The 18377-nt window shown below is 41.5% G+C and overlaps 1 protein-coding gene across 1 annotated transcript in view; it reads right to left on the reverse strand.

Annotated features, from left to right (window-relative positions):
• Positions 1-18012, reverse strand: part of stx1b (syntaxin 1B) — a 52970-nt gene extending 34958 nt beyond the window's left edge. Inside the window, exon 1 of the mRNA XM_020613226.1 lies at positions 17883-18012. Coding sequence (XP_020468882.1) covers positions 17883-17912 — 30 coding nt within the window. The 5' untranslated portion in view covers positions 17913-18012. The remainder of the gene's footprint in view (positions 1-17882) is intronic.
• Between the last annotated feature and the right edge of the window lie 365 nt (positions 18013-18377).

The following is an 18377-nucleotide window of genomic DNA, read 5'->3' on the forward strand; positions in this document are numbered from 1 at the left end:
GGAGAAGAAGGGGAGGTGAATGAAATGCAGGATGGAGGGAGGTGAGAAGGGAAAAAAAGAGAGGGGATAGTGGATGCAACCCAGTCTCCCATCAAAAAGTACTAGTCTCACTTTAACACGTCCAAAATTGCGACATAGCAGCATCTTTCTGGCTTTTAAACCGAATGACAGTGGTGGACATCCCTTAGACATGGTTACGTTTAGGCACAGACACTTTACGGTTATGGTTAGGGAAAGCCCCTGGGGTTTAAACACTCTCAAACGACAACACTGCACAATGTGGGACACAGGACTCCATCTCAGCTTTTCTATATAAATGTCAGGTGTTTGTTGGAAACGTGATATTGCTCTGTATTGCATTTATCAACATTAGGTGTACAGAATCCAAAGTGTTCAGTCAGAGATGTGATTTTCTACAGTCTCCCCCTGCCCATTAAGGCACGATGAAAGTTTTTATGGTTCTGTTTAATTAAGTTTTTGGTCACCTGGGGACAATGCATCAATCTGAAAACAACACTGACATTCTGCTGTTCTGCCCAGTAGCTTATGTGTGCATAATACTGTATAACACTGATCACAGAAACTAGGTTTTCTTGTTTACATGACATTTAATTACTGCAGAAAACTGAAGTGACTTCAGTGCAGGTATATGCCTCACTTTAATGAGACTGGTTAAAAAACAGGATTAAGGTAGCAGAGGGGGGAACTTGTACATGTTACAAGGTTTTCATCTGACAATGACGGTGTGTTGGTATGAAGACACACACACACATACACACACACACACACACACACACATTCCTAGGCTGCCTGCCAGCCGCCACCCGACTAAAAGAAGATAATCTATTGATTCCATGACTTATTGCATCCTGGGAAAACAGATTACCCAGAGTGCCTCGGTGCTGTTGGCTCTTTCATCTCACTGCTCTCTGCTAATAATAAATCACTTCTATTGTCATTTTTAGGATATTATTTCCTTTTCTTGGTGAATCTGTTAGTTTCTGTTTAAACTTTAAACTCTCTATAGAATGTAATGCAATGTCTCAATGAATACAGCCGTGTTACATGTGTAAGATAGCTGTTAAACCTGTCTCCTAAAAAGTATGTTTATATACAACAAATTTGCAACAGCAGATACTTTTTGAGGGAAACAGAATCCAGATGAGATTATGTTTCTGTTAACATGAAAAGAAAATCTTAATCATGTATTTGGCAATTCACAGATTATTTGATAGTGGACATATCAATAAAATGTTCAGTGACCACGTGTTTCATTTCTTTTTTACCAAAATATACTCTTACACAAAGATATCTACTTGTAGTGACTATAGCATTATTAAACTGTTTTCAGCTAACATTAGCTAACTTATTGGCTGGTCAAATGTTAGCTAGAAAGCTAAACTGAATCAATAACACATTTTACTGAGAAGAGCTTCTGACAGCCATGAAAAGCATGCATTCTTTATCTAATAGCTAAGGTTTACTTTATAGCCTATGAATGTACAATAATTAATCAGAGGAGTTTTGTGAATGCTTCACTTAAGTATGTGATATCCCCATTACAGTATGAGATCATCACGTATAACTTGACGTGTGACTTCCTTGACTTATAAGAGGGACTCGACTTGACTTGTTTGATTCTCACCACAGTAACTTTGCTTGAGGCTTGAAGTTAAGACTTGACTTGTTTGTGACTTGCACATATGACTTACTCCCACCTCGTCAAAATAACATTAAATGTGTACCAAACCACAGTAAAGCAGACTTGTGTTCACACAAAATGTGAACTGAAATTAAGCCATCAGACTTTATATATATTTTGTACAAAAACATTTGTCTACCGGTGGCTGAGTAGTGCTCTATGCCTGCACTAACAAGCTGCCGTAGCTCAGAGGATGAAGATAAATGACTTACTTCCTGTCTACCAGCCCTCTGTCTCTCTCAGCGTTTAAACCTTTACGTACTGTACACTGTTAATGAGGGTGTGTAAGATTCATTCAGCTGAGCCTCTAAACAGGCCTCACCTCACTAACTGGGTCACCTGATTTCCACTCCATTAACTCATTCATTCTCTGCTCCTCTTCACTTTCTCATTTCTATGGCCTCTACCTGTCTTTAGAAAAAAAGATGAACACAGCATCCCAGCAGCTTTCATAGATCAGACATGTTGTTGCAGTGTTTAACCTCGGTTCTGAGCAGACAGCTGAAGAAACTGAAGAAATGATGACTGATGGCGAGGTCACATGGAAGCCGCTGTTTGTGGAATTTTATCTCTGTCTGGAATTTCTTCAATCTTTTCAGTCAGTGACTGAAAACAAAAAGCCCAGAGACAGAGTGACAGGCAGCAGGTAAAGGTGAACTGTGACACTAAAAGATGATTGTAATTTTCAATCTCTTGAGGCCGTGTTCATGTGATTATTTACTGGAGGAATACCTACAGCTGGCTCATTATTACAGCACAGAGGCAAAACAGCACAAAGAAATGTTACACTTCACTTGAATTGATTTATTTTATTTTTTTTACATTTAAAAGTTAAATTATATTTTATATTATTTTACTTCTCTTCATGAAGGTTTGGTGTTATTTCAGGACTTTATTCAAGGTCAGGACATAATTTTGATGTTTAAATTACTACATAGAGATTTATTTCCCTGAAATTTTATTTTGTTCATATTTTTCTTCCTAATTCTAAATATATCAAGTCTAAAAAAATATCAGAATTGATCACATAAGGTTGAAATCAATCCCCCTAAAATGACACTGTAATGCTAAAACATCCACTGTACCTGCAAATTATATCTGTATTACTTTAAAATCCACTGTGCATTAACATGTACAGTATATCATCCATCATTTACATAAACATGTACACAGTACCTGTGTATACTGTACATAAGCACCTAGTGTAAAAAACCGTCCCGTGTACTTTGTGCAAAACTGTAAACTGTACTGCATTAGAGCTGAGTCCTTAACTCTTTTTCAAAAATCTGCCAGTGCGGTCTGATTAGCTGAAGCTTTGTTAATACGAAAAGAGCAACAAAAGAAAGAGTTTTATCAGACAAATATTGTAGCTACACTTACTACACGTGGTCTATACATATGACCTACAATTTCTAGTTCATATGCTTTTTTCTTGTGCTATTAGCCTATCATCAAACAAAGCTCAAAGTTATTAGAACCAAACGTCCTTCAGGATCAATTTACTGTGTTCCTGAAATATTTAGCTGTCCTGATTCCACCGTTCCTCCATTTTGGTTCCCCAGAGAGAGGTAACATGTTACTGTGTGTGTGTGTGCGTGTGATCAGGCTGCAGGTGACAGTGACCTAAATCTGCTTTATCTCTCTTATGAGACACAGATCTGATTGTCTTTGAACAGTGTGAACAGAAAGAAATCCCATGTAAACAGTCATTTGAGCCACTTTCACCATCAATCCTAATGAGTGATTTCATGTGAAGTATGTATTTTAACGTTGCAGTACTTGTACATTTACTTCAGCAAGGTATCTGAATACTTCCTCCTCCAGTCACCACACAGAAAGTCAGACATAACAGCCTCAAGTTGAATTTTTTCATTCAAATTCAACTGTATTTCATCCCACTGTATTGTTTTTTTTCTTAATGTTTGAGTATGAAGTAATAGTACCACACAACTCGACTTCCTGTCAGGCATTAGCTGCAGGGATCTATTTACAGGAGGGGCACACTCCGGCTGAGAGAGGTGAGGTGGAGTTAGTGCTACTTAGTTCAGCCATCTACCAACCTTTTATTGCCTTAATTCAATTGAATAACTGCCTGTAATGACTTTGGCCCAGGACTATTTATACTGCACTGGATCTAATACAAAAGCACTACACATATAGACAACAGCAGGAGCACAGGTTTCAAACCTGAAAACAGATGTCAGCGCTGCCTTACGTGTTCTTAAACATTCACCTACTCACTCAGTGTCTCTGGATGAGAGCCATGCAAACAGTAGCAGTCCTGATTAGATAGATGTACAATGTGAGGGGAAAAGCTCAAATTATTCTCACAATATTTTTATGTAGAAGCTTCAAAACAAATTTGTTTTGTTGATGTATTTGCACCAGTATAACCCATAAAAGCATCACTTGTCATGGGGTATAAATAAATGTAAAGTTTTACATTTTGGTCAGTGGCAAAGTTGCTTTGAAAGCAGAAATAACCTCAGTGGTTAACTAACACCTGAGAGCCAGTGAGAAGTGAGATCCAAAATTAAATTAAAATGTATAAATGTTTATGACCTATTGTTTTCAGTCAGAAAAATGTGGTGTGATGGCCCCACCCACTGAGGTTTGAGTCATCCAATAGATTTATGGGATGAGAGGAGCTACATTTACTGGGTAACACTGCTTCCAGCAACAGCAGCCCCATTTATTTTCTCAGAAAACGTGAAGCTGCTGACAGACTGACAGGTGCAAGCCTGTGGACAAGGGCGCAACTTTAGTTTCAGAAGAAAGAGACACTGTTATATGTGTATCTATACTACAAAGATGTCTGTGCCTTACTCTGTAAAATTATATTGACATTTAATTCTGGAGTCATCTTAAATCTGAAACTCCAAATCAACCCACTCTGCTCTGCCCAGCGCTCCCTCTCCTTGCTCTACTATGATCTGCTGCACTCCACCACGCTCTGCCAGCTCTTCAGATATTTGTCATTATGAAATTACACTAAGTGAGAATGCAACAGAACCTAATGATCAAGCAGAAATAAGTACAGATCTCTGATTTGTTACAGATGTCAGTCCCTGCTCAAAACCTTTTAGATGCTGATGTCTCTGCACTGCTGTCAGTGCCGTTCAGTGAGTCTGGGTCAAACCTGTAGGATCATTACGTTATCACTGTGACTCGTATTTCTATCAAGGGCTTAGGTTTGGTCTCAACAATGACAATATCCCCCCCTCCAAATTAGAGCCTTGCCTGAAACATTGAAGATGCACCTGTTTCTATCCTGTCCATAATGATAAGTGATATTGGTGACACTACTGTCTGACAGTGAAGTGATTGAAGCTTTTTCCCAATAAAAACATCACCAAAATTATATATTTTTCTAAGTGTTGTAGTACAATCTGCAGATGGCCATTAATGTGTGAGGTGATTTTGATGACACAACTCTGGCTAAGAGCAAAGTTATTAAATATTTTTGTAGTAAATATCTCTCTCTTCAATGTTGCACTTTGTAGACGGTCCCTGCGCACTTGTGGAGCTTGTTATTACATTATTACAAAGCAAAAGAGGTGTCATTTGTATTTTAGCAACATTTCACTACTGATCCAGAAACTTCGAATCTGTGAATATCTTTCCAACTTTACCGAAGTCAGCCACGATAACATACTGTCAGCACACTGACCGACAGCCATCGCCTCCTTTGTGTCTGGGAACAAATATGACATTTGCATGTAACGTGAGCTTTAGATCACCCCCTCTCTTTCAGTAGGTCAGGCACATCGGAATGATCTGATATGACTTCACTCCAAAGATAATGCACACGGGTTTGGTCAAATATTGGTAGGGATATGTCCCTACCACCCATATGCAAAACTATGCCCTTGGTTTGTATCTTCACAAACACTGAAGAGTTCATTAAAATAAAATATTAATATATGATTTTACAGTGGACAAAAAATACAAAACATGGCTCCTCATACTTTGCAACTCTATAAAATTATTCCTTGCTGAAAAAAAGGTTTTTCTCAAACTTCTGTTAATTAAAGTTTTGTTGATTTGTAAAAGGCAGCTTAGGTCACCATCCAAATTGTGATCACAATGGCAAAATTTGTATTTTCTGAAAGCTTTGATGTTTCTGACTTGGAAGCAAACCACTGAAAATCAGCCAGGGTCTGTCATCCAAGGTCAATACAAGCTAATGTAATGCTGTTTAAACCTGTTGAATCCATCATTCAAGAGGAAAATAAAAAGAAATCTGACTCAGAGGATGACGACAGCAGGAGCTTAAACATGTTTTCCTATCAGATCTGTGACATCAGCCTGACATCACTGCCTCACCGATGTTTCCCATCAGTCTGTAGCTGTATGGCAAGAGAGATGAGGATGAATCTGGCTTGCATTTAACACACTGAAAACCATCCCATTAATAACTTATCCAGCCCCTGATTAATTAAAACATGATACCGTGTGATTGGCTAAACTAATGAATTAATATTTAGATGTTGAATGAAAAAATAAATCAGCCTCAGATTTTCAAAGATTGAGGAGGAGGATGTTTGCTGCTGCTAAGAGGCTGCTCACTGAGCTGTGGATGGATGATGTGTACATCTACAATACATGAGTGCACACACACACACAGACACACACACACACACGCATAAACACACACACGATAGAAGCTAGGCCCATTAAATGGAGATGCTGCCATAAATCACATGACCGGCCTCCTACACACACACACACACAAACACACATACGTGTCTTCAGCCAGCCGATACTGCATGCTCAGTATTATGTAGGAGGAGAGTGTGTGTGCTTTTGTACTTCTATCACTCTGGGGACCACTTTTTTAGACCTGGAAAGTGAGGTCATTTTGGATTTTTTTTGTGGGGGGTGGGGGAGTTGAGACAGTTTCTCAAAATCAAGGACACTTCTGGAACCCCTTGACGTTTTGGGGAATAAGAGGACATTTTTTAGAAAGTAGACACTTTTAAAAGTTAGGACTTCAGAGAGGTATTTTAGGAAGCAAAAGTGTTTTTAGAAAGTGAGGCCATTTTAAGAAAGTGTAATCAAGGGCATAGTAACTTGTGTTACAGAAGTATAAGTGCATGTTTGTGTGTGGACTAATAGGAGGAAGAGGAAAATCTAATCTTTCCACAGTCAGGTCAAAATCAAATGTATCTCACCTCCGGTTGAGTGAAAGCACGTGAAGCTGAAAACCATTAACAAGAAACATGTCACAGGTCTAAACAGCTGCCACAGACACACCACACAGTAATTAAGAAACAAAGCAATATTAAACAGATCATAATGAAGCCACAGCAGCCAGAGAACAGTAATAAAGAGCAAGATCATATAAGCAGAGCATAATGTCAGGGGCGGCACAGCGGCATGGTGGTTAGCGCAGTCACCATACAACGAGAAGGCTCCAGGTTCAAGCCCGGGCCTGCCTGCGTGGGTTCTCTCCAGGTACTCTGGCTTCCTCCCACAGTCCAGAGACATGCAGCTTAGGTTGACTGGTGACTCTAAGATGCCTGTAGGAGTGAGTGTGAGTGTGAGTGTGAGTGTGGCTGTTTGTCTACATGTCAGCCCTGTGACAGACTGACAACCTGTCCATGGTGGACCCACCTCTTGCCCAATATTGGCTGGAATTGGCTTGAGCCCCACTGCAACCTTATTCAGGGATATAGATGATGGTTGGATGGATAATGTCAGAATGTGAAAGTGACCTCCTGTGTGCCATGGTTGGGTTGCCCTTGACTTGACTGAAGGACGGCCATGGTGTGCACATACAGACTACAGACTTTCAGACTGATCGCCTAGCTATCATTAGCATCAAGCACATTGCCAGAAAAATATTTTCAGCCAAGAACAGCAACAGCTTCTTCCAACCAGCTACAGTATATTCTGTCTTGTGCCATGATGGAGCCAAGAGTTTGCAGGTTCTGATTCCACCTCAGCAGGTGATTTCACAGATTACCTGATGAAGGGATCATCAGTCGGTGGAGATTTGGAAAGGAAACCTGCAGAGTGTTGACATCATTAACAGGCCCAGTGCCTCATTTCCATATACATATTAACTGAATGAAGTATGCACTATATATTAATCTTTATAATGTTATCAGTTAGCGTACAACTTCATATTCCAATAAAACTCTTGTGCTATTAGACACCAAATGCATTTTTAAAATGTCACTGCCTATTGAAGTTCACAAACAGAAAGTCATATGTTTTTCCCCAAAACTGGTCAGGTATATTTTTGTTTTCTGGGGTCTTCCTGGAGTTTTTCTTTGTCAGTATCCACAGTTCATTTTAATGTTTCCCAGCTGTAAGTAACTCTTCAAATTCCTTTGTGCAGTGTATTTCGACAGAAGACTGTCTATCAACAGCACACTCAGAGAGCAAAGGCTTTTGGGTCTGAATGCTGCCTGTTGCTAAAGATTCCAATCTACTGCAATAAACCTTTTTTTTTTCTTGCTTGTTTCTTTGTGGGGGTGACTGTGGTTCAATGGGTAGAGCAGTCGTTTCCCAACCGGAGGGTCGGAGGTTTGAATCTCGGTGCCTACAGTCCACATATGGAAGTGTCCTTGGGCAAGATGCTGATCTCCCCAAGTTGCCCCCGATGGTTAGAGCCATCGGGTGAGTTGGCGCCGCAGATGGCTGCCTCAGTTCTGTACTGGAAACAAATTCCTTGTGTGTAATATACTTGGCCAATAAAGGTTATTATTAAATTGTAGGATAGTTAGTGAAAATGGTTTATTAAAACAATATTTTCCCATGGTGCTGAACTGTGTCAACTCAAACCAGACTATCACAGGATTTTATTGTATAAATTCCATTTTTAAAGCTGTTATTATTCAAGGTTAATGTACGTAAAGGTTTACACAGGAATGGTGGACTAAAAAAAGATACCATATTTCATAATAAATTTTATTTATATTAGTCATGCACCAACCTACATTAGCCAAAACATTTTTTTTTAATTTTAAAAATTTTATTTTGTGACAAACTCTAGTGTGAGGATTAATTTATTCCAAAATGTTTACACAAATAAACAACAAAAACCAACAAAAAATGATCAAGTATCACCTAATGGGATGGAAACTGTAAAACTGTGTGCAGCACCTCGGTATAACACGAAGGCATAAAATAGCAGAAAGTGTCAAACTACATAATCTTAGTGGAACTTTTAATTTGAAAGCGTCAGACAGCAGGAAGAGTCTGTCAAGGTGCCCTTGAGCAAGTCAGTACTCAGAGAAAGGAGACAGGACGGCAGCAGCCGGTTGTCTTTCTGCAGCAGATGTGTGTGTGTGTGTGTTTGTGCTAAATAAATAAAGTAAAACAAACAAAGCAAACACACACACACCCAAATGGTGCCTCCAGGAGAACAAAACAAACCACACCGACTGTCAGGGATTCAACACACTCTCTTCTGTTCTACTCTGGTGCACGTATCTATTGGACACTTTGTCCCAGAGAAACATATCTTAACACCTCATTGGTGGAGATTTCCATTTAATGTCTAGAGCCTTGTATCCCAAAAGCATCAATTTTCAGTTTAAAGGCCTTTATTTGCTCAGTTTTATGTTCAAGTTGAAATAGGCTTAAATTAATTTGTGTTAAATCAAATTTCCACACACAAAAACAGCACTTCAGGTAATACTGGCACAGAAAAACAAAACATATTGCACAGAAAATGGGGAAATACAAGGGGCTACTGGGCAAGTCTTGTCTTTGAGCAGCTTTTTCAAACTATGATACCCCTCACCCCAAAGGAACTCTAAACATAACTAAACAAAATGTGAAATGTTATGATCAAATGCATAGACAGTATTAGTTTTTTCTGTGATGACAGTGACTCTAGATTCTAAAAATAAAGCCTCATGATCTGTCTGATCCAGATGTAACATGAAACAATATGTGAAGGTGTAGGTGTGTGTGCAAGGACATATCAGAGTTCTGCATCGGGTCAGGTACCCGCAAAAAGTATTAGCATTTGATAGCCACAAGGCAGGCACTTCCTCACTGATGGTGCATTTCTACTATCAGAACCTAACGAGCGGTATATTGCGTACTTCCCTTGACCATCACCAAGCATAGCCTCCAGGGTTGACGCAGACCATCCTTCATTGTCTTTCCACTGTATTTTCTCTCTGTCGGTCTCTGTTTAGAGGAGGGAGGGGCAGCTCCTCTCTCATACATGCAGTCAACTGTGTATTTACACACAGTGCTTGTAATGCTTGAGGTGTGACCAATCACCGGTGAATGCTCTGTGCACACGCACCCCCTCCCCCCTCACAGTCCTGGTACTTGATTTTAGCACTACCTCCTGAGGGGGTGCTGAGATTTAGATACCACAACGTGCCTCCAAAATGGGCCAAGTGTAGTGGAAACAAATGAAAACCTGTGATGAATGTAACTGGGCGCAACATCTTTCCATAGATTCCTATAATGGAAAAACCCCTAAAGGCAACAGCTGTAGAGCCCAGATGCCCTGTCCATTGACAGATACCTTTCTAAAATCACAACTCTCAAGCACTTTAAAGTAAGTGACTGTGTTGTTTAAAGACTATTTTAATTACAGGTATGAGTCAGGTCGTGGGTCTTACGTTAACGGGCCAGGTTAGGTCCGATACGGAGCTTTGTGGGTGCAGGGTTGGTGCAGGTTTTCAAAATCGGACCCTGGGACACATGGCTTTTTTTACAACACCGATGAGAATGTTGTACCCGGTACTTTTTACCATACTGACTCTGAGAGACGAGGCAGTCCAAGTAACTACAAAACAGTGCTGATTTATTCCATGAACACGGGTAAAAATTAACATTACACGCTCAGATATCTTGCACCCCCAAACTGCACACAGGCAGCTGGAAGATGAAAAAACCCCGAACCCAACAGGCCTATACATTTATCTCTTCGGTTGGGCTAGCCCCATACTACACAGAAACCCATTGCTAACTCTGAGAGACGAGACAGTCCAAGTAACTTCAAAACAGTCCTGATTTATTCAAAGGATCACAGGTAAAATTAACATTACACGCTCAGGCATCTTGCACCTCCAAACTGCTCACCTCTAGTAACATGTTGTGACTTAAACATAAGAACATATTATAGCTAAGGCTACAGTTATACACGTCATAATAATAATATTAAACACCCTGTCTGCTGACAGTCATCAACTCTTCTCTCTAGTTAACCTTGACCAGATGTACCCTGTAGAAACTCATAAGCATGACTAAACATTTAACAGTCTAACTAGACATCCTATCTCCACTAAACATTTCTAATACATAAAGTATCTAACCAATATCTATCTGACTAAAAATACCTAACAAGAATGAATTATGTCCCTACTTGCCCCCCCAACCCCATCTCCACCCTTACTTCTGTTATAACCAGTGAGACTAAAATTAGTTAAGATGCAGCAACACGCACACAACCATCTACAAAGAAAAAAAAAATCCAAGTCTAAAAAATAGTTGAGGACAACACCACAAGACAATCATTTGTGTTTACTGTTAGCATGCATCCAACAGTAAAATGAGCATGCACCAAGAATGCTCAGAATTCAAGCTAATCAAATATTCTATAATGTTACTCTGCTGATAAATCACTTAATTTAAAAGGCTTATTAAGATTCAGTGTTCTAGCCAAAGATTAATAAACACGTGACAGAAAGGAGTACAAGAGTGAAATCCATGGAGCGAATACAACTAAATGATGATGGAGTAGGTGCAGATAGGATGTCAAAGTGCAGATATATAGTATGACCTAGGAGCTGAACAAACAGTAGAATGTGACCAAATATCACAGAGAACCCTGGTTTTCAGGTTGGGTTCATATAAACCAGTGTTTGAATTTGATCAGTACAAGCCAGTGTGCTCAATTTCTGTCCAACAGAGAAGTGTTACCACAACTTACTAATGAGTGTAGGTACAATAGTTACTGCAAGTGTCAGGAGATTAGGTCTCTGACATGTCTGAACACAGAAGGCACATGAAAGTGTTGGACCGCTCTTTATCATGTGACATGAAAACGCTAGTAAATGGACCACTGAGTTGAAACCTATTTGTCACACATGAGTGATTTATGATTTTCCACCTTTATCATTAAGGTTTGGCTTGAGGTACAAAAATGATGAGTGTTTTTACCCAAGACGCAGTGTTTTCCTAAACCTAACCACATAGCTTTTGTGCATAAAGCTGAGGTGTTTACTGACGTTGCGTGAAGTACCTTTGGTGTCTCATACTGATACAGATAGGTTAATAACTGTTCTGCATTGAAAACCCACAAGGCTGTACGAGATGCAAAAGGTACTTGACAAAGCATCAGAATTTGACACTCTGTGGTGAGAATGTGTTGAGTGATCCTGTTTAAATAAACACTGACACTGTTGAGGAGAAAAGAAAACAATAAAGCCTGATTTATGCTTCTTCTTTGAACCTACGCAGAGTCTACGCCATAGGCTATGCAAGTGCGCTATGCAGTGGGCATTTATACTTGTGCGCTGGTATGTCTGTGTCACTCTGCAATTACACAAAAAGGCTGGTTGTCAGCAGCCATGCCACTGTGTTGCATTTCCTCACCGCTCACAAACAATGGCAACTGAAACTGATCGGGTCATGTTGGCGTTAAAACTAATAGATGCTGAAAAGCATTTACTTTTAATGAAATGACTGCAACACAGACAAGAGAGAAGACATCAGAGGAAAAGGTTTGTGCGACCACTGAACTGACTGAGGCAGAACGAGGGGGATTTTCCATGCTTGTCTGGCCACTGAGAGAAATGAACAAGGAAATGAGATGCAACCAATCACAGTTGTTGGGGGCTGCATTGTTGCAATGTGCAGTTAGATTTCTGGGGAGGTGCACCTCAGGCTAAGGCATATAGACTATGGCGTAGGGGACGAGGCTACGCAAGCACGCTTTGCTGACCCATCTTATCACCCCAGCATCCTCCCTGCACCAAAGTTATGCTACTTCCACCTTTGTTCTTGACAGACAAGAGCCATAATTCACATCAGTGGTTGAACAAACAACTGATGCTGATGTTGTTTCTAGTGAAGTCTGTCTCAAAGTCCCATACATCCTGCTACGCAAGCTGCTGGTTGAGAGTGCACAAACCTTGTTTTATTAAAATTGAAAACAAGAGTGCAACAAAGGTTTCTGTTCAAATTTGGGATATTGTAATCTCACAATAGAAAGGCACTTTCGGCTTTTCCCGTTTAGGGGTCGCCACAGCAAATCGTCACACTGACAACTTGCATGTTGACATTTGGCACGTGTTTCACACCGGATGCCCTTCCTGATGCAACCCTGATTCAAACGCGGGGCGCCGCGGTGAGAGCGCTGCACCTTAACCACTAGCCTACCAGGGACGGCTTATATTGTAATCTCACAATCAATGTCTTAAACCCCAGGACACCCTGAAAACCACTCTTCTGTGGTGAATGTTGCACCTGCTGGCTTTCCATCTAAATCACAACTTTCACAAGTGATACATAAACAGTGCAGGAGCGCAGCACAAGTACATCAAAGTACAAGCTTAAGAAAAACTATACTGCTTCAAAATAACCAGAGGTTGACAGTGACCTACTTTGTAACATGACAAAACATTTTGCCGCAGCAAGTAACAATGACACAGCATGTTTAAAAGTGCTTGGTAGCAATAATCACACCGAAGCAGTTTTTTTATATTTAAAAATAAAACTTTCTAAATGTTTCAGTTTGATCTTATTTTACTGCAAATAAATCACAAAGTCCATTTACTTTGGAGACATAACAGTTTCTGGTAATATAATTCTGTTGAAAACAGATGCTTTCTAAGTTTTGAGTGCAAAATTTTCCAGATACTGTAAAATTCAGAATTACAATCAAGCCTGAACTCACCACGCCGCATTCCTTTGTAATATTTCTGTTATGACTGAGTGTAATGATCCTGATTTGTGTTTTAAAAAAGCTGTAATCATGTTAAGAGAGCATTACTGAACATTGCTGACAACTTTGTAGTATCGTTGTAGGGTTCATTACTCCTTCTTTACAAACGGTCACATTCACACACTCATCAGCACTCGTTCTGACTCGTGTGGGCTCGGAGGTGCTCGGTGGTGAAGCAGCAGCAGAGGAGGAGTAAGAGGAGCGGGCAGCAGCGTCAATGTGATGGGGACGATTACATAAAAATATCATTATTACTATGGAGCTGCTCCTGCCGCTGCTGCATGATACAGCAGCATCTGTTACCGGTAGGATTACGTGAGCCCGAGCCGGATTTCACTCCACTGATCGTCCAACATGGCCGACAAGAGAGGAAATATCATTAATGATTTAAAAAGGAGAGAGAGAAAGAGAAGGATGCTGACCAGAGGAATGAGGAGATTTACTCGCCATGAAACAATAAGGCTACACCTTTCCTCTGTGGTGTCTGTTTCACACAGAGGATTGAGAGAGAACAAATCTGTGCAGGGTGAAAGAATGTGCAGCAGAGAGTGAGCGGACAGCAGAATGAGAGAGGAAAGAGAAGAGCTGTTTTAAAAAGGCAATGGGTGGATGAAGGAATTAGGGTGGTATGAAAGGTGAAATAAGGGAGGAAAGGGTGGGTGAGGAAAGGAGACAGAGACCAGAAGAAGTAGATGGATGAAGAGAGGATGAAGAAAATGGTCAGATGATAAAGGGATGAAAGAAGAGAGCAGGAGGCCAAAGACAAAGGGTGAAGAAAGGTGATGGGAGAAAAGAGAAAAAGGAAGGAGTTAGGATGGAGGAGTAGATACTAGCTGAACAGGCGGATGCAGGATGTATGGATAAAGGGCTGGAGGGATGATGGAGAGAGGGGTGGTGGACAGGCAGACAGGAGGAAAAGAAGGATGGAAATAATAAGTGATGGAGGAATTGAAAAGAGGTGATGCAGGGATGGGTGGAGGAGTGAAGGAAGGGAAGGAGGCTGGAGCGATAGCAGGATGATAGAGGGGAGAAAAAAGAGGACAGCTAAAAAGAGAAATAAAATGGTGAAGATGAAAAGAATGAAAGGATAGATGAATGGACGACGAGGGAATGAAGGGGGAGAGTGATGACAAGACAATGAAGGTGGACAGTCAGAAGTGGAGGAAAACACATTTTTAAAATTGGTGACTAAAAACCCCAAGTGGAAACAGTGACAAGAAAAAGTCAAAAACTGGAGGCACTTGACTTATTTCCATTTTATAATCCATCCATCCATCCATCCATCCATTTTCTATACCGCTTAGTCCCAAACGGGGTCACGGGGGGGCTGGAGCCAATCCCAGCCGGCTGTGGGCGGGAGGCAGGCCACTTTATAATATCTGATGAAAATAGTCTCCTATATTTTAAAGATGAAATGATGTACTTTAAACTCCTCTACATTAGCCTGGCATCATAGTTTTGGGATTCAAATGTTATATAAAAATATGGAGAGTTTATAAAACACTACACATGGGTCTCCAGTCTTTTAGGGTTGCAAACTCTTTCAAAGTAAAAGTGAAAGTGTACCTGTGTCTTCTTGTCATGGTTCAAAAGCCACTTCCTTCATAATGAAACATTTCCCACCTCAGCATTTAAACAACTTATTTGATGCCCAAAGATGTGTCAGAAAAAAGCTTGTGTAGCAGAACCTTGTCCTTTCTTCTTCGATCTCTCTAATCATCTCACAACCCTCCAGATTTTTCTGGAGACTCTGAACGGACCTGACCCCTAGGTTGGGAGCCACTACTAAACTATCTAACGCTGTCATCAACATTTCTGCAAGATGAATTTTAGCACTTTATACTTCTGTTCTTTTACTTAAGTAGGATTTGAAACTCAGGAGTTTTATTGATAATGGAGTATTTCTACATAGTGGATGATGACATATACAAAACGTGACTTACAGTAAACATCACTCATCACTTTCAGTGAAAAGACAAAAACATTAGATGTTTGTGGCAAAGAGCGGACTGTAACCTTCCTCACAATTATAGGAATTACAGAAAGGTCATGTTTCCATCATGTTTTCTACTGTTTGAAATTTGACTGGGGCTCTGTTAATGACATTAACTGTGCATCTGCTCTTTATTTCCATTAACAAATCAATTCATATTCACACAGCAGTATGGAAACAAGCATTTATTCATATTATCTTTGCACCACTTTCTGGAAATTCAGTTCAAATTTGAGATTTGAACAGAAGCCTTGCTGCTGTTTGTCATTTCTCTCTTCCATTCTCTTCCGTTTTGGGTGCACTTTGTCACATTTTGTTTATGTAAATTACATGTCAGTCACATTTCAACAGAAAAACATTAAAAAAAAAACTTTTTTCCTTCAATTTTCCAGTGTTTCCACTAAATTTTTTTGCCCAAATTGAAAGGGGGGGGGCTCGGTGAAAGGGGGGGGGGCTGGTTGATGTGAAGATGGATGTCAGCTAAGAAAGAAGCAGGGAATTTAAGGAAATAAAAGATGGAGATAGAAAAGAGAAAAAAGATGGAAAGATGACGATGGAAGCATAAATGAGCAAAGATGACTGGATCAAGGGATGTGAAGAAGCAGAAGAGGAAGAGAAAATTAAAAGAAAAAGAGATGCATAAGCACAGAGGATGGGTGGACAGCAGTGCAGTAAAGTCCAGACGGTGCTGAGGTTGTCACTTTTATAATGCAAATTACCACCAGCCCCCAATGCACACACCATTCAGCCATTGATTGGTTCTGACCAAATTAATAAATATTACAGATAGATAGATAGACAGACAGACAGACAGACAGACAGACAGATGGATAGATAGATAGATAGACAGATAGATAGATAGATAGATAGATAGATCTATATAGAAATATATATGTGTGTATATAGATAGATAGATAGATAGATAAGCACTCAGTCTATTCCTGAGGCGAACCCAGTTGAACCCGGGTGGTGGCGGCGGGAGGCGCCCTTTACACTAACCTTAACTATCAGAAGTAAATGCCTCCCCCTACCCTTTACCCTCCATCTTCACTCACCCTCCCCGCACCCATCCCACCTCCGCCTCCCCCCAAAAATCCCACCACAATCCGCCCAAACCGCCAGCATCAGCTGTTCGCTCGAAGAGGTGGCAGAAAACCCTGTGCCGCTTCGCATAACGCACGCGCTAAAACCCCCAGTCTCACCTGGTGCAGAGTCACACAGCTATAAAAATGGGTGAGGCTTTGGTACAATGAAGGGTACCCTGCTACCCTCCCGCCCTCTTACCCCTCCCCACTCCCTCGCTTCTCCCCCTCCCTCCACCATCCCCCGTGCAGAGGCGCGTGGGGGGGGTCGTCAGGAAACACGCGGAAAAAGAGTAGATAAAGCTGCATCCTCCGCTCCGCTCCATCTGCCTCCTGATTCATCCATCCAGCCGCGTATCGCTCCTCTCCTCGCCTTATTGGGACTTATGCTCCCACATTCACGCGGCTCTCTATCAGGGAGGAGGCGCGCACTGGCTGCAGGATGCGGCCTCGGAAAAAAAATCACTGCATTTTCGTCCGCGGCTCGTGTCAATCAGTTCTCCTCCTCCTCTTCCTCCTCCTCCATCAGGTCATCCAGGCAGGCATGCGTGGACATACACGGAAAAATTAGCATGGATGGGAGCGGGTTCATTTATTTTACAGCCTAACTCGTTTTCCCATCATGCATGCAGCGGTGCATGAGGGGAAAAACGCTATGGAAAACCTGAGCAGGGCCTCTGCGTCTAAACCCACCGAGACGCGCTCAAACATCGGTTATTAAAAGTGGAATATAAGAAAATAAGGGTGCCCAGGCTGTAACCGTGACCTCCAGTCACTGCTGACCTCACCACAAACCAAACATCTACTCATACTCAAAGAAAAATCAATCTAACGTCTGAGAAAAGCCTTAATTTCAGGATCCAACCTCACACAACTCTGCAGGTACTTTCACATCACTCTGTATTCACAGCATGCCAAGCTCAAAGTCGCAACACAACCTGCCACCAAACCTCCTCTGCAGAGACATCGAATGAGCAGAATAATGTGTTATAGCAGGATTTTCTCTCCTCTCCGCACTGCTCTCCTCCGTTTGCATCCGGATGCAGCAGAAGAGAGGCAGCGAGGCCGTGAAAGCTGCTGCGGCTACGGGAGGAGGAAGAGACCAAGGGGTGGGGGGAGCGGTGGTGGAAACATGGAGGCCAACAGGAATGGAAATAAAGAGGACATTTTTCAGCTTACACTTCGCAGTTCCGCCGTACGGTCCTTCATGGTGTTGCCGCGCCGAGGTGGCTGCTGGAAAACGGAGAATCGGCCCTGGTCCGGGAGGGGAGGGGTGGGGGGGGGGGTTCCAACACCGCGTCGTTCGTCGTTTTGAATTTTCAACAAGAATTCTTTTTCTATTTGTCCTCCTCTTGGTTTTTACATCTGTTTCAGTTCCCCTGAAAAGCGGAGAAAGAAAGATGGAGCGAGGAACAGCGCGGTATGACGCGTCTCCGTCTGCAATTGCTTCTTCTTCTTCTGAGGTATTTTTTATCTGTGCGGTGAAGGCGCGTTCCAGCCCTCCTCCTCTGGTTTGGCTATTTTTTTTTATCTCCGCCGCTCTGGCTCAGGCTGGCCCCTCTTTGGTCCGCGGCTTTCTCCTCTTCCTCCTCCGTGCGGTCGCAGTGTGGCCCCACAGCGCGTAAAGCAGCAGCCCGGCAGGAAAACCTACAGAGAGAGAGAGAGAGAGAGAGA

The sequence above is a fragment of the Monopterus albus genome, unplaced genomic scaffold, assembly GCF_001952655.1.
Source record: "Monopterus albus unplaced genomic scaffold, M_albus_1.0 scaffold131.1, whole genome shotgun sequence".
NCBI classification, from domain to species: Eukaryota; Metazoa; Chordata; class Actinopteri; order Synbranchiformes; family Synbranchidae; genus Monopterus; species Monopterus albus.